This window comes from Protobothrops mucrosquamatus, unplaced genomic scaffold (assembly GCF_001527695.2).
Source record: "Protobothrops mucrosquamatus isolate PMUCROS unplaced genomic scaffold, P.Mucros_1.0 scaffold225, whole genome shotgun sequence".
Classification (NCBI taxonomy): Eukaryota; Metazoa; Chordata; class Lepidosauria; order Squamata; family Viperidae; genus Protobothrops; species Protobothrops mucrosquamatus.
In genome coordinates, this window is record NW_015386576.1 from 95,145 (window position 1) to 116,784 (window position 21,640).

Below are 21,640 nucleotides of genomic sequence, written 5' to 3' on the forward strand. Positions count from 1 at the left end.
AGGACTGGCCTAAGGGTTATCTTAATTTGGTTTTAAAATAATTTTAATAAGAAAAGGCCAATAATTAATATTCTATTTTAATTACATTTTAAATTTAGTATTTTGTATCATGTACCTGTTTTAAATGGCTGTAAGCCGCCCTGAGTCCGTTGGGAGAAGGGCGGGGTAGAAATTTGAATAATAAATAAATAAATAAATAGTAAAAAGTTGAATTCCTATTTTAGTTTCTATATACAGCTTCAGTTTCTAGTTGTGGCCATCGCTAACATTGTCTGTTTTTGAATCGACTCTAAAGAGAAATCGAAGAAGAAACAGGTGCAGCAAATGGAAAGTGAGATTGAAGAACTGAAGGTCAAGTTGAAGGAGACCCATGTCCAGCTGGAGGCTGAGAGTCAGCAAAGGGTTCAGGTATGAATTGGTAAGAATATGAATAAAAAGGAAAGCAAAAGTCAAATGCCTTTTGTCAAGGTGAAAACTAATTATATGTAGACAAAATGGAAATAATTCACACTCTGTCAAAAATGTCAGCTATGATACAGCAACAGGCCAATCTTCTCTGGGCCCAGAAGCTAAATAGGCTCATTCTTAATTAGTATTTTAATAGAAGTCCTCTGAGGAATATTAGGACTGCAGATTAAATTGGTAAAATGCATCTCCATTCTTCAGTAATAATTTAGAAAAATTAAAAAAAAATAGCAGCAGAAGGCTTCTGTATTACTGGCCATCAATTATTTAGACGCATCCATAAATTTACCAGGAATTGAGCTCAACTTGAAGGGGATGTCCTTTCTTCTACAGTGATGGGTCCAGTTTATTTTCACAGGTAAAACAAAATCAAACAACTCAGATATGTTTATTCCTTCAGAATAATCATTACCAGACTATCTGTTTCCTCTCCAGATATTGTTTGAAAACAGTGACTAAATGTGAGGCTTTTCTAGCTATAATGTCCTAGCCTTTTTATTTCAGTGTGTTTGCCTGAACAATATTGATGCAAAACCCTACATTTTCCTTCATAACTAATACAATCAGAGGCTTATTTTCTAACCATGCAAATTCACCCAAAATCTACCAGTAAGCACATGAAGTTAGATAGTACTTAAGGCAGCAATAAAGAACCTATAATGTAAAAAAAAGTAACCCATGAAGAAATAAAAGTAATTTTTATAAAGCAAAGTAATAAAATACTGTTTTATTACTTTATTAATTGAAATTTTAACTATTGTGTCAGAGAACAACTTTGCTGGATTATCTGCTCTAGTGGGATGGCCAGAATAGTAATGGATCCTTCTCTGTTGATAATGCTATTATAAAGTAAACGTCTCAGCCTGTTGCCATATAGATGTATTTGATTACCAACCCAGAATTCCCAGTCAAAGTTAGAGGACATACTAATCCACAAGCTAAATAAGTATTAATCCCCATATCAAAACAACTTACTTTATGTGCGGCCAGAACTTGAAAATAACATTTAACGCAGCACAGTATTTAAACAAAATGGTTCAGCTGAGATCTGCATATGTGGGACTGATTGGGGTAGATTTCAAGGGTGACTCCAAGATATAATTTTATCATATTTTATCTATATTTTAAATTACTGTACTCTATTTTAATTTCATTTTAGACTGTATTTACTCCAATTTCATTTTAAGTCGTATTTTACTCTAGTTCCATTTTAAACTGTATTTTATCAAATTTCATTTTAAATTGATTTTATCAAACTTTAGTAATAGTTTGTTGCTGGAACTTTGCACTTTGATATGGCCCAAGGGCTAATCAATAAAGATTTATTATTATTATTGCCTATCTCAAACAAGATCAGAAAACAACTGATCATCGAGATGTACTGTAACTCTCAAGGTCATCTGTGACTAAATTACATAATGATAATGCCATCATCTTATTCTCAAATATCTATAAGTAGGTCAAAATAGTAAACAGTTGTTTGTGCAATAACCATAAGTCAGACTTGACATGATAGTGTTAGGGTCTGCAAGACTGAAATGAAATCCCAATAAGCTTAGTGGGACATAGATTGCACTGCAAATGTTTGTGATAGTACAAACTGTCTCTGCAAGTTACTGTCATTTAGTTTATCCCTTGCTCTATCAGTGTTTCTCAACCTCAGCCATTTTAAGAATCCTCATTCAGGTTTTTTTTCAGAATATTTGTTTAGTTTGATTGCGTGCTAAAATTTCTAAAAATGTTTCAACTTCTTGAATCTAGTCTTAGCTTAGCCCCATAACATAGCTTCCATTTGGGGATAATTCTTTTCTTATAGGAAGCAGAGCGTCTTCGTCAAAGGGAAGATGAGGAAAGGAGAAAGTTTGAAAGATGGAAGGAAGAGGAGAGAGCAAAGTTTCACACAGAAATGGAAGAGCTGAGGCAACTTTTCCTCACGGAAATCAAGGACTTTTCCAACAAAAATTCTGCCTTGGAAGGAGTAAGGAAAAAATATGGCTTGCAATTTTCCTATTTTCTTGAATATTCAACATGTTTACCATCATTAATTGAGCATGGACACATCTCTATTCTTGAAGTGAAGGCATGAGATGTATTGCTGCCTTATTTATACATCAAAGGGATAAAGATCTAATTCCTAGAAAAATGTTGGAAAACAGAGCATCATATGATTTACTCCTGAATGCCTTAAACTAAGTTACTGACTAAGGATGCAGGATGCTATCCACCAACTACTAATCCCAACATTTTTGTTTAACATAAAATGATGAAAAGGTGCATTCTTGTCCTTTGCTGCAGATAGCAAAATGGATAGGGGCAGACTTGGCTAGGAGTAAAAAACAGTTATTCTGACTGAGGGTAGCTTACGCCAAATATTTGAAGCTTTATGAAAACATTATCAATATTACAAGAATAATAGGAGGCCATGCAGATCCTTGATGTGATAGAGATGTTCTAAGCAATAGGCATTTGATATCAAAGATTGTGTTTCAGTTTCCTCCATCATTAACTGGAATTCAAGTGCATGTTCTCCTCTATTCTTCCTATCATATGTGGATGGGTTATTGATAGATCCAAGGAAGGATGAGCAGCTTTATTACCTGTGACAAAGTGTAAAACAACAATAAGAAACCCTATAAACATATTTTTCTCTACTCAAGAGTTCTTCCTATGGCAGATAGTAGGTTGTCATATGAGTGATTGTGATAATATTTAGATCAATATTTTCCCAATCAAGATAAAATCTTGATCAGAGATTTAAAACAAGATGCAATTGGGAATTCTGACCCTCCTTACATATACTCATACTTCAGTTAGGGTGCTGCATATAAGTATATGTGTTAAATGGAAAATGTTATATGTTATCTAGAGAAATATTTTTGATTTTTCTGGCAGCTGCAGACTGTGGCACTTTGTCATAGATCACATATTCCTTCTGCAGAAACTTCAGGAACTACAAGTCAAGAATGCAGTAGCCTCACATCTTGGGACATTGCAAGATGATGATTCTTTTGAGAAACAACAGTGGACTAAGACTCAGAAAGAATTACAAGGGATGAAGGCAAGGATTGAACAACAGGTGGGGGAATCTAAAGGAATAATGCAGCCTTTTCCATCTATTGTCTTTCAGTCATATTGAGACAACAGCTCCAAGAGTTCCCAACCAACTCAGCCATGACTATACTGATTCATTCTTCTGGAAATTATAATTTTGATCTATTGTGTAACAATAGATCCACTTACTACTTAAAACTAATATCTTTTGTTTAGAGTCCTTTGGATTCAATAGTTAATTTGAACTCTGTAACTGTTGAAGAACATTATCAGAACCATAGTGTTCTGAACTTATTTATATTGATGTTTCTGAGACAATAATTTTTAATCAGTAAACTTATACAAGCTGCAATTTAAAACCATATGTATGCATACACACATTACCTATACATACATACACACACATATATACATATATAGTTACAAAGCAAGATATATTTATTGATGAATCCTGCAAAACCTATCTTTCTAATAATATGGTAGGATCATCTCATATTAGTCCTTTTTAATATGGTATTCTCCAGGTATCTGGATCATGATTTCCAGCATTCCTAACTGATCATAAATTCCCAAATTATGTATCTAGGAATACTCACCAGGAGAGCATCAGGTTGGGAAATACTTGTATAAACTGAAATGGGTTTACAGATTCCTCGGTGAAACAAGGCATTATGGGAGTGAATGCAATTCCCCATTCTTGCTTTATGATACAGTAGTTGGCACTCTGAATTAGGTGCATTATTAGAAAATGTGAAGACCAACATTTTGCTGAGACTCAAATAACTTGTGATAGATAACTGGCAAGATAACTAAATAAGGCTGGGTACTTTTTACAATATTTATCAGAAAACCGAGTGGGAGTGGAAACTTGGGAAATTTCAGAAAGAGAAGGAGAAGGAGAAAGAAAAAGTGAGTACACTCTAAATTTTTGCAACTTTTTCTGCTAATAGAAAAATGAGGACGTTGTATTCTATAATTAAGCCAGCCATGCCTATTCATTTAGGGCAGAGGATGCAGAAGGAACCGTCATGGAGAAGAAATTAAATATCTTTGTCGTCCATTATAGACAAGGAGATTAACTGATGATACACCCTCCACCCTGGTATTAAGAGGATTCTAGTAGCCAAAGCAAGACTGAAGGGTCTACCTCCCTCTATCTATGTTTGACATAGTATGTGTAGATACTTTAAATATAAATGCTGCACATACGTTACACTGCATGTTCATGAAGGAAAGCAAATCTAGAGATACTATCCCATTCCCTCCACACTTGTATCTGAATTGTATTTCAGTGCAATTTTTTTATGGTATAAGTATAACTAAGCCATAAGATTCAGAATAATGCAGCTCACACTTGAAAACAGGTATCGTTTTGCCATAGATAGATAGATAGATAGATAGATAGATAGATAGATAGATAGATAGATAGATAGATAGATAGATAGATAAGATTGTATGCCTTCATTGTGAAATCAGATTCCAAAGACATTAGACAACCAGCCCATTAAGTTGCAGCCTTCATAATTGCATTTCTAACCTTTTGTCTCTATAAATGAAGTGTTTAATAGAATGGAATAGTCTTTACACCCAAATGTTTTTTTTTGTTTGTGTGTCTTAGCTGAAGAACGAGAATGAAAAACTGAAGGCTTCCTTGTCTTCTGACCAATGGAAAATGGCTGAATATAACAAGAAACAACTTGCTTCCCTTACCACACAACTCAGAAAGCAAGCCGGTGTCATCCAATCTCAGGAGAATACAGTAAGCTGAATACAGTTCTTCTGAGAAGTTCAATTTAGAAATGAGCCTGTGTTTGTTTTCAAATCCCAATGCTCCTTATTCTGAGAATCAAACTATACTGTTTGTAGACTCCTATGAGGCAGCATTTCTAAGACTATAACACCATTTCATATTTTATAAGGAAACTGCATGTCTTAATGTTCCCTTATTCCAAACACTTAATTAGTTGGGATAAGTGTGATACAGATTTAAAGAGCAAAATGTGATTTGGAGGATGTGTGATGTTGAGAATACCTTAAATGAAATGCATTTTCCCTGGATTATGCATCAGTTGTGGAAATAACCACTTAAATCTTGAAAAAGACATAGCCATTTTAAGGTAATAAATGCAGATGCTACCTGTATACTACATATGCTCCAAATCACACTTTGCCTTTGTATCCAATTTGTTGTCCAGATAATCTAATTGCTTTGCTGGTGAGAAACTTTCACCGTACAATATATATGGCTTACACCAGAATGTAGTTTTGCTTTACTTACTTTACACCCCTAAAGTGACTTGATATATTAGAAACAAATGACTGGTCCTGCACTCAGGCATATAGATTAAAAGGGGAGATAAGGATAACAAATAAATTATTAGGCAATGACAGAATAAAATGTTGAACTTTAAGGTTATATTAATATCCATTTGGGGTCATATTGATCCTCCCTTGATTCTGTTCTGCCTAAATAATGTTTCATGATTCTTGATCCCTGCATTAAGGGAAAGAGGCCAAAATGTGCTTTCCTTTAATTCTTCATCTAAGTAGTAACTGAGTCTTGTACCTAGGAGAGATCAGCAGAGAAAATTCTCTGTAAATGCTCCTTTTCTGGCCGGTGTAAAGTGCCAGTAAGCATCTCCTCTTGCTATGTCCACTTCCTTCTTGGTAGTAGAAGACACATATGAAACATGTGAAACACATTTTATTTCAAAATGTGAATAGTAACTTTGTGAATTGATTTACATTATTATGTACCAGTCATATCAGCTAAATACTTATTACACCTTGTAAATAATAGCTGACTTATTTTATATACTTACATTACCTTTCAGATTAAGCTTCTGACTTCCAGCAAACCCAGAGGTAATGACCAATCCCTATATTGAATAACTGTCCATAGTTACAGTAGATTTTCTTTCTTTTTTGACAAAACTATAGAATGTTTTAATAGCCATGCTTCTTCATGCAAAAGCTTACAGTCACATGGCCTATCCAGAAGAGTCAGGGAAGACTCTTATTTTTAAAGAGCCTAGAGCTGGTGTAAATCTGCCAGTCTCAACGCTTAAAAAAAAGAAAAGTAGAACAGATTTTTCAGGTACTTCATTAAGTTGGAAACAAATAGAACTCCATTCTGCGCCCACTGGTTTTTCTCTCCTAGAGAAAGATTGAGATAGCTAGATTTTTTTCTAGATTATGGATCCTTTATAACTAAAATATTAATGATGCCCAATAGGATCCATTGCAGAACACTTTTTAATCTGTGGAGTCCTTGGTGCTCTCTGAGCTTGGTTGCTTGATTGTCGATGTTTCATTACCAGACTAGGTAACATCATCAGTGCTAGTGAGTGTTGGGTTTGTTCCCTGTTTATATACAGTAGCTTGCCCTTCCAGTGTTGGTGGGAGTGTCTTTTCTCATTGTAGTGCATTGATTTTGGTATTGTTTTCTATATAATTGTTTGGTGTTAATCTATGCTCACCTGAATATTGGTAGCTTTAGAAGATGTGTTCTGGTCTTTTTGTTTCTTTCTTAGCTTTTTATTGTCTCTTTTGAATGATATGTAAATGTGGTTTATCTTTACATTAGGCAAAATTTAAAGCATTTCTCTGTGTGGAGAGATGTGAATTTCTATATTTAATCATCCTATTGCTACTCTGAGGGAAGAAATCTTAACTTGTTCTACAGGTTTAATAGTCAATACTAACTACTGACTTACTCAAAGTTTTTTTTTAGCTCCCTTTCCATTTGATCAGTGTGCAAATATTGAAGCTTTTAATGTTGTTGTTATTGTTGCTGTCGTTACGTCTGCTAAGCATTTTACAAAGCTCAAGAAGACTAATCCTTGTGGTGAGGAACATCTATATATTAATGAAACTCTCCTATTTGTAATCTTAAATTGGGTGAAGTGGTGCCTCATAAGGCAACAATTTTTGAGCCAACGTACTTCAAATAGGCTAACTTAAAATATGCATCCAAAATCTAGGCTCCATTACTCCCATGGGATTTAAATTTGGCAAAGTTGTGGGTGCTACAGCATTGCAAACACATAATCATAATTTCCAATGCTCTCTGTCAGCATCCCATGAGAGAAGTCAATGGAGAAGCCAGCAGGAAGTCAGAAATCACTCCTGCTCCCATTGCTTTTTTGCCCGCCCATGGTCATTCTGTTTCTCTGTTTAGATAAGGAAATATTTCTGAAATGACCCAGTGGATTGCAGGTTGTCTAGTAAATTATGAAATTCCCATGTGACAACAAGAGAAGGCAAAAGAAAGAAACAGAAAAACAATATGCAGATATTTCATTGCCATGCTTAGATTTGCTCAACAACTTGTAAAGGGGTATGGTAATGCATTTAAACCTGTATAAAAATCTAAGGTTTGTTTACATGTTATTATTTCTTTCTTCCCCCCCCTCTTCACTTTATCCATCCAGATAAGATATATCACATAGTGTAAAATGCTGATTCATGGACTTTGCAGGGAGTCCAAGTGATAATACTTTTCATCTGGCCCATTTTTTCCCATCAGTATTCTTAATGGAATAGTTCCATCGTGCTATTTGCTTCAAATTGCTCTCTCTTTTCTTTTAAAAGAGCTGGGCTGGATCCAAATTGGGTTACATTTAGTTCCCATTAAAATAATGGCTAACTCGTCATGTTAATGCCATGAGAATATCAAAGATGTGATTGTGTTTTGGAATATGAATATAGGCCTTTTTTTAAAAAGTCTGCTTTTAATTTCCAGAAATCCAACAGGTACCCAAGACAGAAAAGCTGGAAGAATCTAGCGAAGAAGGTATATTTTATAAACGTCACCTGCCATTCTTATATGCTAAATATTTCTATTACTGAGAGAGAGTCTGACTACTCAGTGGTATTTTCCGAGATGCTGATAAACTCTTGTAGGTCAGGAAAAGACAGTGGCTAGTCATTTACTTTGGTTTTTAGATGATTGTCATAATTAATTCCAGAGGATGGCAGTGTACAAATTGATAGTTATAGTGTTACAGAGTTCTAGTCATGGATTGGGACTATATTAAATCCTGATTAGGACTAAATCAAGCACTACATTAGATCACTATATTTGTATTGGGTTGTTTCTGCTGTCCTGGAATAAATGAAGGAGTTAGGACTATTTTCTTGAATTTTACAGAAACCATCTTCTTCAATGGCAGATTAAATTGAAGTTGGATGAAGACTCCCCCCCCCCCCGAAATAAATGTTTAAGTGGCAGTTTGGGGGTAGAGTATAAATGTTAAACATTCAGAATGAGAATTTTTAACCATCCTGCTCATTGGTTTTGGTAGAACTAGATGATACTTTGGACAGGAAGAATAGAGTTCTGGAAACACTGCGGAAGGATCCCAATTTGTTGAAGCAATTCCGGCCAGATCTGGAAGAGATACTTGAACATAAACTGGAGACCATGGGAGTGAAACGAGTAAGTCCTATGAGAAGAAAATATCAATAGCACTTAGAGTTATATACCACTTCACAATGCTTTTTAGCCCTCTCTAAGTGGTTTACCGAGTCAGCATATTGTCCCCAACAATCTGGGTCCTTATTTTACCAACCTCAGAAGGATGGAAGGCTGAGTCAACCTTGAGCCAATGAGAATCGAACTGCCAAACTTCTGGCAACCAGCAGTCAGCAGAACTGGCCTGCAGTACTTCATTCTAACCATTGTACCATCACGGCTCAGTAGTGGAAAAGGAACATTTTTCATTTTTTATCCACTAGACTTACTTTGAATTTCAGTTGGATGCAATTTTGAGGATTGTGATGTATATTAATTTGTCTGGCAAAAAAGTGACATAAAATTATACTCATCTTCGAATACCTGTTCAACACATTCACATGCTTGACAGAAAATTGAAAAGCACCCTAGCATCAGACTCTTCCTCTCCTCCTCTTCCTCCTCTGAAACTTTTTCAGGAAAATGGCTTGCCAAGGAACTTCTTTTTCTTTTGCCTCCAAAAATCATGAAGTGTTAATTAAACAACATTCTTTTAAGATTCATTCTTGACTTCTTTGTCTAAGTATATTGCAACAATCCAATAAAAGACAAGGAAATAAGAAAGCATGAGACAAATATATTTGGAAGAAATGCATTATTGCTTGACATGTAACCTTGTGCAATGGAGCTATCTCAGGGAGTGTGGAAATATAGACAATAGACAATAACTCTATCATGAACTAATTTATCATTTCTCTTTAACTGCAATATTGCAAAATTTAAAACAAACTTCTGGATTGTCTCACAGTTTTGCTTTCACAACTAGGTAGATCTAGTGATGGGATTCAGCAAGTTTGCACTACTTCGGCAGAACCTGTAGCTAATTTTTTGTTGCCCAGGCCCAGAATAGACTTCTGGAAGTGGTATCCACACAGAGAACCGGTTGTTCACATATTTGAATCCCACCACTGGATAGATCTATCAGTAACATGTATCGAAAGCAAATAATGTGTCTTCAAGTCCCCCCTCTTTTCTTTTGACTTAACTGCATAGAAAAGCTAGACTGCAGTAAAAATATTAAAACACTTTATGACTTTAATGGTCTGCTGTCAGTAATTAATTATTTCCCTATTGCAAAGTAATGTTTCTTTTGAAATCAGTGGTCTTAAATTGCATAGCTATATCTAATGCCCTTTAGAATTAATAGATTGGTTTACATTAACTTAGTTGGCATCCTCTCATAGCTAGTAAAATGATCACCTTCAGATCCTCTTCTTTCTCCCAAATTCTGTACAGGTTACACTATTCCTCAAAACATAATCCTTGTTAATCTTCAGTAATCTTCCCTATACCCAGGGAGCTTCTTCAGTGGTCCTCAATCCATCTAGAATTGGCATATTTTTGGCAGCCAAAACTGCCTGAATGCCATTGACTTTTGCTGGCCATCTTCTTTTTCTCTCTATGAGACCATCCACAACTCTTTTTCTACGAGCCACTTAGTCTATTTCAGTTTCCTTCCTAATCCCACTTTCTGTGTGAAAACTTATCTATTTCATTCCCAGCTATTTTCTCACACTTAGCTTATCGACTCCAGACATAGCTCATCTATCTGGGAGATCAGATGATAATTATGTTCCTTTTCTAATGGATTTAAGATTGGAATACTGAGTTGTACAGCAGTTTAATCCTCCTTGTTTTCATCCTTTTTGATTCAGCAGCAACTTTTCAAATGAGGGATACTAAGTTGTCCACCTGAATAGAGTGTTCCAGTAATTTACATTCAGCCTAACATGAGGAATCCCCTGTTTAATTTGAAGAGGTTGAGATCTCAGGAACTTATTTGCTGCATGAATGATGAGAGCAGGGCTCATGCACCCATTTATACTGATTAGAAACATTTGTTCTGTTTTATAGGGTACAAAAGGTATCCCAGCTCAAACCTATAAACATTTAAGAACTTTGATTAAAAAACAGCAGCAGCAGAAGTCTAAAACATTTCCAGGTCTGCTAAACTTGAGAGATAAACTTGAAAAAGAAGTGCAGAAGAAAGTGGTTCAGAAGGATGAAGAGAATATGTCCTTGCTGTTTTCTCCAATCTTAGGTATGATGCTCAGTTTTATTATCTAGAAACATAACATTTATTTTATTTGATTTATATTTTATCATTTCATGTAAAAATAGCACATCTTAAAATATCTTAAAGACTAACAAATGTAATGCTTCAATGACACTGTGCTCCCTGGTGCTATGTAGGACTCCATTGCACTCCCAAAAAGTTTTTCTCCTTTGAATCTGAACTACTATTCAGGCCTAATAATTAATAACAAAACAAAATAGAAATAAAATTAACACAGAGAAATAATTGAGAGAGATATAAAAGAACATTTATAATCTTGAGCTATCCGAAATTTTAAGCATATTCAGTAACTTCTGTACAAAAGGCTATTTATATAAATAGAACTAATTGATAAGAAATTACTTTACTAATATCATTTTTTTATTTTATTAAATTTGTTTGCCACCCATCTTACCCCAGGGTAAGTCTAGGCGGCTTACAGTGTTTAAAAGGATAAAACTGTACAAAACATGTATATAATACAAATAAAATACTCTAAAAGTGCCAATTGTACAAAAGTACAAATTATCATAAAGAACTAAATGGGAATAAATCCTTAACTAAAGACTTTTTCAAGGTTCTTGGTAATTGTTTAGCCTATGCTGTTTCCCACACTTCTTAATATTGGTAATCCAAGAAAAAACATACTTTAATTCTGATCCATGCATTGGGTAAATATGGTGGTGAGAGCAATATAAAAATAAATAAATCCCTAGAGTAAATATTTTTCTCCCAATCTTCACGAAAGGCTGCAACCCATCTTTTTAAGCATGACTTTTGTAGCATACAGAAGAATATTTACTATTCTGTGTGCTATTAAAATCCTGCTTAAAAAGATGGGTTGTAGCCTTTCATGAAGATTGGGAGATAAACATTTAAATTAATTTAATCCAAGACATTTTTCTGCAACAGGGGTGAGTCATAAGCAATCACCAAAGGTTTGTATATATGTACATGTGTCTGCAGTTGCATAACCCGAGATTCTGGCTTTAATAATAAATCTGTGGATCAAGTGTATGAAAAGGCAAGAATAGTGGGGAGATACTTATTGTGAGATTATTTGGGAACCATCAGTGATCCAGGTATGAACACGTAAGAGGCAAATAGACCAATACAATTTCTGTGTAATGTTTGAGTGAGCTGGATAATTGAAGCCAGTCACTAAGAGGATTTTTACTTAGGCTTCTTGCTTCATTTGGTTTCTGGGGCAAACATAAAACTTTTCTCATGTTAGAACTGCAAATCCTGCTTTTGTACCTGCCTTAATGCTATTAGAGGTTATTGACAAAGCAAAGGAGATATAAAGGTTGCATTTTAAAAATGCTGTGAAATGCTCAGTGGTTCAGTTGTAATGTTTTGATGTGGAACTCTTTAACAGTGATCTTTGAGACCCAGATTAAATACCAGTCAGATTGTTGTTGTTTTTTAATCAAATGTTTTCAATCTTTTCTTTCAGAAAAAACCCAAAGAGACCAGCATTTTCCACTCCAGGTTACACCTTTGAAGATTGGAACACACCCAGTGGAAGTACAATATTATGCCCTGGACACACCCAAACCAGCTCCTCGGAGCAAAGTTAGTTCCATGACTAGTTCAATAGAGATTCCAAAGGTACCATCTCCAAATCAAATTAGAAGCAGTTCACCTTCTCTTCAACAATCTGCTGTCCACTTCCCCAGGTGAGTTCTGGATTATAATTGGATTTCCCTGATTTGATGTTTTAACCTGTGCTTGATCTTTTTATAATTAAAGTGATTTATTTATTTATTTACTTATTGAGTTTATATAGTCACCCATTCATTTGCATGAGACTTAGGAAGCTTAACTAATCATTGTGAATGTGCAAAATAGTCAACAAAAAAGCTTATAAAAACATTGATATTCACAGACCCAGCTCATTTGACAGGCAACTGCAGACATAAATTCCACATTCAGGAATGCAATATGATTCCTTGTGTATAGAGACTGAGAATACTGCATTTCTCTTCTCTGCTAGAAATAACAAAAGTTTAAAATTTCCTTTTAAAAATGAAGTAAGTTTCTGGATGGAGATTGGAAAAGAGGGGAATTTATAACATAGCTTTTTAATAGCCTCTAGTTAAAATAGAATTTACAGAATCCTGGAGAAATTCTCACTAAATAAAGCAACTGAATTTTTGCTATAAAAATTAGTATTTTGGAAAAAATATAAATTTGCTTTAACTTTTTTCTTTTTTCTGTGTGTTACCTACTCAAATTGAAACTCTGTATTTCTCCGTGCAAGTTAGTGAATTCTGTGTAATTCCAATCTTTAGCCCTTCTTCATGTAGAGTATTAGTTGTTTTTGTGATCTGTAAAAGAAAAAAACCCTACAGCATCTCTCCAAAGATGTTACCAGAAAACATTCTAATTTTCTTCTATTTTGTACCTTCTTGTGGTCTGTCTGAAGCACTGTGCTTCCCTTTTCAGAATAGCTTTTGCAATATGTCCTCTTTTTCATCAACTATTTTAAAATAATTTTTGTTATCCATGATTGGATTGGTCTATCTCCCAAGAAAGGGAGGAGGATGAATCATCTAATCAAATGCCTCGATGCTAGGTAATCACAAAGTTGCATTTTTACCATGTAATTGCCAGAAACAGCACAGGTTATAATGGCCTTTTCTTTCACACACTTAGAAGGATGCCAGAAATGGCATCACTTGGAAGATAAATGATTTTAACAAGCATTACCAAGCCACCTCTTCCCAGTCAGAGATGGAGCTTCTGGAAATGGTGGCTTGAGGCCACTTGCCTTCTCCCTTACAAGCTCAGTCAGTCTGCTACACTGATTTTTTCTGAGGTATACTGGGTGTTTGCTTGTAAACTGTTTGAGTTTACCTTTGAAAGAAAGATGCGACACATTTTTACAAATAGGTCATTGATATGCATTCCCTAGCTAGGCTACTCTGAAAGTACTTCAGATTCTATTAGAGAAGTTGTAAACTTTCAGCATTCTTAGAATCTCACAAAGCAGGCTCTCTGTAATAAGTGTTTATTGATTTTATTCAGTTTGGACACTTCCTGACTCCAGATTGATTCTGGGCAGCTCAAAACATAATGAAACAAGATACAATTCAACACAATAAAATAAAATACAATAAGATCCAGTATAAAACGGTTCATAATATTTATTCTTTTCCCATTTTTCCCTTCTATTGTGTTTCTCTCCTTCAGTACTTCACCTTTCAGCTCTGAGACTGAAGAGTCTGAGGAACAAACAAACATGAGCTCTCCAAAACACACATCCCTCAAGGCAGAACCAAAACAGAGCAAACCTGTTCCCAGAGCAGCACAGGTGGAAGAGAGTGAGTGGGATTCATCTGACACAGACTTTTCTAAAGAGAAAATTGGTACAGGAAAGAGTTCCTCAGTTGTAGCAGGAATTCATTCAGGTGACTATCATTTAATTGGGTTTATTATTGTCATAATGTACACAAATATCAGTGTCAAAGAAGTAAAAAAAAACCACACATCCAAATACTAAGATATGTATCAACTACTTCAGCAATCAAATGATTACTACGAGCTGGAACAACATTTATCTTGTTATATATATTTTTGATGGGCTTAAATGACAGACAACTGAAATTTGGTAGTTGCTATGTCAATACCAATGTTTATAGCTGAATTAAATACTACTATGGAGATTTGCCAGGGTGTGTTGCTATACTACAAGCTATAAAACATACATGATTGTTTTTATAAAATTCAGTAAGAAAACATGAATTAATAGATGTTTAGGCTAAATAACTTTTCAAATATAATAACCATTTCCTATGAGGCCTAGCAATACGCTGAAAGGCTAGTACAATCACAGGTCACCACTAATCCTGAGCCTAACTGATTCCTTGCTTCACTTAGAAACACTAGTGCAGTCAATGGCTAAAAATCTGGAGAAGAAACTCAACATACCTGGAAAGAAGCCTCCAGGTGGCGTGAAGCTCTTTGCCATCCAAAGCAAAGAAGATGCTAAAACCAATCATCCCACAAAAAAGCTTCAGGTATTGGTGTTAATTTCAAAACCCAAGAAGGTAGTAGGTAGTAGCCTCTTAATTTAGCTTCCTAACAGTACAGATCTTGTTCATAACTGATTCACTAGTAGCACGATCTGCACGTTTCTAAGAAAGTTACGTTTTATTCTGTAGGCCATAGTAATAAATGGGTTTAAGATTATTTACAAAAAGTAAAAGATCAAGATAGCGAGTACTTCAGAAGTAGTCAATATGTTGCCAACAAAAGGATTGTTCATTGTATTAATCCATAATGTGGTTAGGCTGCCTAAAGATTGAGATATACCACATCTCAACTGCAAAAACTATAAAAAATCAGATGGCTAACACACAGCAGGAAAGAGATACAGAAGATATTTGGATACCATGTAGCAGTTGTCTAGATTTCTGTAGCCTGGATCTGATAATCCTACTTTATAAACTCTCAGGTATTAAAGCTTTGAGTGAAATATTGAGCTTAATGTGTTTGATATATCTGAACTTAATAGGTTTCTAGAACCCATATTTGTTTTCTGTGACATTGATTATAATTTATAAACACACATACACTGAATAGCAACATTTAGTGCCCTCCATAACACTGGAAATACAACTTCCCAGGACCAAAGGCTCCTTAGATTGCCAGCACAGATAGAGAGCATCAGAAAGAGAAGGACTGCTGCAAATAATTTGTGAATATGCAAGGCAAGGTAGACACGGACAAGATTTATTTATGTGGTTGTTAAGAGTTGGCAATGACTTACTGGCATATAATCAAAAGTAGATACTTTTAATAGCTAGAGACAACAATTAGTTTTAATTTTTACTTGAAGGGCCAGTAACAAAAACGAGGCAGGGAAATGATATGAAATGCTGGGCCACAGCAGCCATTAAAGCTGAACAGTGATTTTCATCCAGGAGCTGAGGAGAGGACTTTTGTTTTTACATTGTGCTAGGCCTGTAGGCTTACAATTCAGTTTCATTTATTTCTAACCTCAACATCATGGGAAGATTGGTAAATTTTGAAGTGCTTCAAGGGACAACAAGAAAGAGACTTTGATCTAAAGGTTGTCCACCTCTGTATGATGGCCTGCCTAAATTGGGTGAATTTTGTATGAATTCATTGATAAGTCATTCTTATTTAGACATTCACGTGCAATGTCTAACAGCATAAAATTGTTTAGAAAAGGGTTTTAGAATATGTGTGTGTGTGTGTGTGTGTGTGTGTGTGTGTAGGTCTTTGGTTATTCAGGTTTTCTCCCGCGTAAAATTGGAAGTGTCTTGGCGATGTTTCAACAAAGTCCCAGTTAAAAGCAGTTAAAAGGAAGAAACAGCTGCGATCACACATTACTCCTAGAAGCACGAAGCTGAAAACACCAGCCTGAAGATGACGAATGGGACTTCGTCGAAACGTCACCAAGACACTTCCAATTTTACGCGGGAGAAAACCCGAATAACCAAAGACCTACATACAAACACCCGCGAAAACCTCAGAAAACATATATATATATATATAACAACCACATAAATAAATCTTGCCTGTGTCTACCTTGTTTTGCATATTCACAAATTATTTGCAGCAGTCCCTATATATATATATATATATAAACATATTTTAACAAGTTTTTACAAATTCATCTTAGTTAAAATGTTCTGTTTAAATGGATATGTTTCTAAATCTATATTTTATAAAAATTCAGTGAAACATAAAATCTGAAGGGTAACTGCGAATCAAATATTTTTTATTCACAAATATCAAATTATTCATGCATTTCTTGGTGCATCCAATGTTTGCAAGTTTCCATCACTTGCTCTCACTTCGTCTTCTCTTTTCTTCCTGATGTAGTTTGCCTATGAGGAGGATAGTGACTTAGAGATTTCTTCCTTGGAGGAAATCAGCCAGCACCTGGAACCTGAAACTAAGATAAAGAAGCTGCAAGGGCCAAAAGTTAGTGGGAGCTCCACTGCATTGCGGGGCACCAGTATCTGGACTTCCAGCAGCACAAAGACTGGGGCCTGGTGATTCTCATGGTTAAATGAGTACAGAACCTAGCGGAGATGGAAGAGCATCCCATGACAGAGAAATCAGACTAAATTTGATAATGAACAAAAACACAGCACCAAAAACCGAAAGTATCACATTCAAGGTTCTAGGTATAAAGTTTCAAAGAAAACATTTAATTAACACGAGGTCTTCTAGTGCGCCTCAGGAGAAGGAAAAGACTGGTTTATTCTTTTGCTGAAAGTCAATCTTGACATGACATTATAAATTAATTTTTGTCCAGAAGACACAAGCGTGATTCTCATATCATGCACAACCACAATGTTGTGCACTTGGATCTGACTTAGTGCAGTACGTGAACCCAGCCTTCATGTACCATTGGATATGATTTAGCATTATATTACTAAAACAAAACATATATTAGTACAGTATATAAATGCGGCAATAGTTATAAGGCTGAATCAAACAGCAGCCATGGCATCCTAGCCTCATTTGTGGGCTATAAAGAAGTTTACAGTACACCTTTCACTGTTGCTTTAAGGATAAGTGAATTTCAGCAACTACAAGAGAGAAAGATGTATAATTCTTGTGGTCTACTTAACAGAAAAAGGGGCTTTTGATGCATTGTGCTGTGATACATAACCTACTATTAGAAAAATGTTTCCGAATTGTTTATGCAATTAGGCAATTTTTCCTTTCTAGTACTGTGATGGATGCAACTTTCTTCTATTTTTGATAAGTTTGTTTATAGCCATAAAAGTAAATCAAATGGAGAGGCTTCAAACATTTTGTATCCCATCAGCCTTCAATTTCATTCTTAGCTTGATTGCACTTCAACATAGTGCAAAGTACTTATTTAATTCTGAAATACATTTAGCATTTTCAAAGTATGTTTCTATTATATTTAAATAGAATCACATTGAAAATACTAAAAGTATTTCAAAATTAAATAAGTATATCTTCAGAAAATGAAAACTCAAAATATACCACCACCACCCTCAATTTTATTTGATGTAAGATGCGACAGAGAGATTCTGTTATTCTACCCTACAACAATACTGAGCATTCCTGGAGTTCATATTGCTCCTGTTTCATAACTTTCCTATCTTGAAGGGTTGACAATATCATGAACTATGTTTCATGGACCATAACTTAAAATGTTGGAAATTAATGATAGCCACTTAAGGATAATAATTAAGCAGTTGGAGTAGGACTGGAGGGATCCAGAATCAGGTCCATCCTCAGTCATGAGAACTCATGGTAACTTTAGGCATGGTACCAGGAAAGGTTACTTGCAGGATCACAACTTTCCAAGGATTGTCCATCCCACCACATCGGACAGGATGAGCACAATCCAGATCACCCTGGGCTCTAGAAGATGTGCCTTCTCTACTCTAGAATCTTCCATTGGAACAACTACTCTCTGATTCAGAAAGCCCCAACCTTCTTAACCTTCACTGTAAAGACCTAGCTCTTCCACCAGGAACTGGCTGAGATGTTGGTTGCACCCAATATACTGTAGATACAGTTCTTTTGGCAATTTTATTATGATACCTTGGTTGATGTATAATGGTTGTTTACAGATTTTTTTTAAAAAAAGTATTTTCTGGGATTTGTTGTGAGGTACACAGGATTATCCATTTAAGATGAACAACCACATAAATTTTAAAAATTAAAATTTATATATGTTTTATAAACATATAGAAATGCTGTATGCTTTTTCAAGCAAAAGAAAGGATGAATCACCTTTCTTAAGTATTGTTCTCCTAAACCACTTCTAATAGGAATTGACTTACAGTTACATTGGCTTCCAATGATGCATAAGTCCTCCGTGATGTGAAATGAATGAGGATGAGAGCTGGAATACCTGTACAGAAACCTCTTATTATCCCAGGGAAGATACTGGGAAGTTTATGTCATCTTGTCTGATTATGATCATAATTGTTAGATAATTGTTGCAATGTAATTGATTATTCCCTGCCTTCTCCTTCATCCCAAAAATATTCCTGCTAATCTCACCGTTCAGCAAGCAAACAAATGTTCATCTACTGACTGGACTTTTTGCTATTCTGGCAAATCTTCATTCATGGAGAGTTAGGGAATGAGATATCTTTTGGCTTAAATAAGTCAGGCTGATATGAACATATAAGTTTTTCAGGGATCCCCACTTGTGCAGATATTTTTCTGGGTCCTTTTCTGAAAATGTGGACCCTTCAAGAATCTTGGTCAAACTGGCCCATAAATTACAGCTTAATTAGAGAAGCTCTAGAAAATATATCTGAAACTGAAAAAATGCTGGCAATTGCCACTTGATGGCACCATGTCTGAAGAAACATGCAATGTTATATTTTTTTTAGACTTTGCAAATGATATTTGCAATAAGAAAAAGATCTTGAAATCTTGGAATATTTCTAATGAAGAAAGGCAGGGTGAAAAATTACAAATCATTTGCATATCTGGTAGATTCCTGGTTTCATCCTATCACAAAATAAATTTCACAGTGAGGTAATGTTTGGATTAAAATATTAATATAAAATGTAAACAAAATGCTTCTAACTTATCTTTGTATATCCATGCAACTGCAGTGACATCATATTTATATGAAAGATTAAAGCTATATTTGTATCATCAATAGTTTCTTATGCATATTTGTTATGCCATAAGTAAAATGAGGGAGTGGAATACAAAGTAAAAGGGCTCCTAGTCCTGTAAAATATCTGGAGATCTTTGGGAGGGGGGAGTTTTTATTTGTTCTTTGTCTCTCGCTTCTTTGTCTAAGTAAGACCTGGGTGTGTCCTATGTTCTGAAGGTCAGCTGATTTTTATTTTTCTCATACACTGTGATCGTAGAGATTCTCGAAAAGATAATCAAACAACGAATCAGAAAACACCTAGAGGCAAACAAAGTCATTACCAAAATCCAATACGGGTTTGTCAAAACAGATCATGCCAGACAAATCTTATTGCATTCTTTGACCAAGTGACAAAATTAGTGGACCACAGGAATGCTGTGGATATAATTTACCTGGACTTCAATAAGGCATTTAATAAAGTAGATCACAACCTACTACGATAGAAAAATGTGGGTTAAACAGCACCACCATCAGAAGGATTCGTAGCTGGCTGACCGGCCATACTCAGCATGTGGTCCTCAATGGAACTGCATCTACATGGAGGGAAATGTGTAGTGGGGTACCCAAGGGCTCTGTTTTGGGCCCAGTGCTCTTCAACATCATCAATGATCTGGATGAGGGGATAGATGGGGAACTCATCAAATTTGCAGACAACACCAAGCTGGCAGGAATAGCCAACACTCCAGAAGACAGGCTTAAGATACAGAAGGATCTGGACAGACTTGAACACTGGGCGCTATCTAACAAAATGAAATTCAATGGTGAAAAAAGTAAGGTTCTCCATTTAGGAAAGAAAAACCAAATGCACAGGTATAGTATAGGTGGTTCCTTGCTCAATAGTAGTAACTGTGAAAGGGATCTCAGAGTCCTAGTGGACAATTACTTAAATATGAACCAGCAGTGTGTGGCAGCTGCCAAAAAAAGCCAACACAGTGCTAGGCTGCATTAACAAAAGGATAGAATAAAGATCATGTGAAGTGTTAATACCACTTTACAATGCCTTGGTAAGGCCACACTTGGAATACTGCATCCAGTTTTGGTCACCGCGATGTAAAAAAGATGTTGAAACTCTAGAAAGAGTACAGAGAAGAGCAACAAAGATTATTAGGGGGCTGGAGGCTAAAACATATAAGGAATGGTTGCTTGAATTGGGTATGTCTAGTTTAATGAAGAGAAGGACGAGGGGGGACATGATAGCAGTGTTTCAATATGTCAGGGGTTGCCACAAAGAAGAGGGAGTCAAGCTATTCTCCAAAGCACCTGAAGGCAAGACAAGCAACGGATGGAAACTGACCAACCTAGAACTAAGGAGAAATTTTCTGACAGAACAATTAACCAGTGGAACAGCCTGCCTCCAGAAGCGGTGAATGCTCCAACACTGGACGTTTTTAAGAAGAGACTGTACAGCCGTTTGTCTGAAATGGTATAGGGTTTCCTGCCTGAACAGGATGACCTCCAAGGTCCCTTCCAACTTTATTATTATTATTATTATTATTATTATTATTATTATTATTATTATTATTATTATTATTATTATTATTATTATTATTATTATTTACACAACTAGGAATTATTGTTAATATAGCCTCCTGAAAGGCAGGAAGTTGGAATAGAGAGGCTGGAATAGACAATCTCAAAATGACTTTTCATTGTATCACTATTAACCTATGCTGGAATGAGAACCCAGAAACTTGCAGGATGTTGTCTCAACTAGCTGTTTAAAATTCTCATCCTTTGCTGCAAAGAAATGGTATGGGAATCCTAAGCTTTACAACAGTACTATGAATGGAGCAATTGGATAAAAAATAATTTTACAATCCATTCCTAGACATTGGAATATTATTCCATTTTCCATTTTTTTTAAATACTGAAGATAACGGGTCCCCAAATGGGTGGCCTCAACACATAC

The 21,640-nt window shown here is 35.4% G+C and overlaps 1 protein-coding gene across 1 annotated transcript in view; it reads left to right on the forward strand.

Moving 5' to 3' along the window:
- DZIP1L (DAZ interacting zinc finger protein 1 like) overlaps window positions 1-17,515 on the forward strand; it is a 23,009-nt gene extending 5,494 nt beyond the window's left edge. Inside the window, exons 4-16 of the mRNA XM_029283773.1 lie at window positions 296-408; window positions 2,282-2,443; window positions 3,404-3,541; window positions 4,363-4,425; window positions 5,135-5,275; window positions 6,351-6,381; window positions 8,261-8,311; window positions 8,823-8,956; window positions 10,886-11,072; window positions 12,544-12,766; window positions 14,283-14,500; window positions 14,970-15,109; window positions 16,944-17,515. Of these exons, the coding sequence (XP_029139606.1) occupies window positions 296-408; window positions 2,282-2,443; window positions 3,404-3,541; window positions 4,363-4,425; window positions 5,135-5,275; window positions 6,351-6,381; window positions 8,261-8,311; window positions 8,823-8,956; window positions 10,886-11,072; window positions 12,544-12,766; window positions 14,283-14,500; window positions 14,970-15,109; window positions 16,944-17,120 (1,778 nt within the window). The 3' untranslated portion in view covers window positions 17,121-17,515. The remainder of the gene's footprint in view (window positions 1-295; window positions 409-2,281; window positions 2,444-3,403; window positions 3,542-4,362; window positions 4,426-5,134; window positions 5,276-6,350; window positions 6,382-8,260; window positions 8,312-8,822; window positions 8,957-10,885; window positions 11,073-12,543; window positions 12,767-14,282; window positions 14,501-14,969; window positions 15,110-16,943) is intronic.
- The last annotated feature ends 4,125 nt before the right edge of the window (window positions 17,516-21,640 follow it).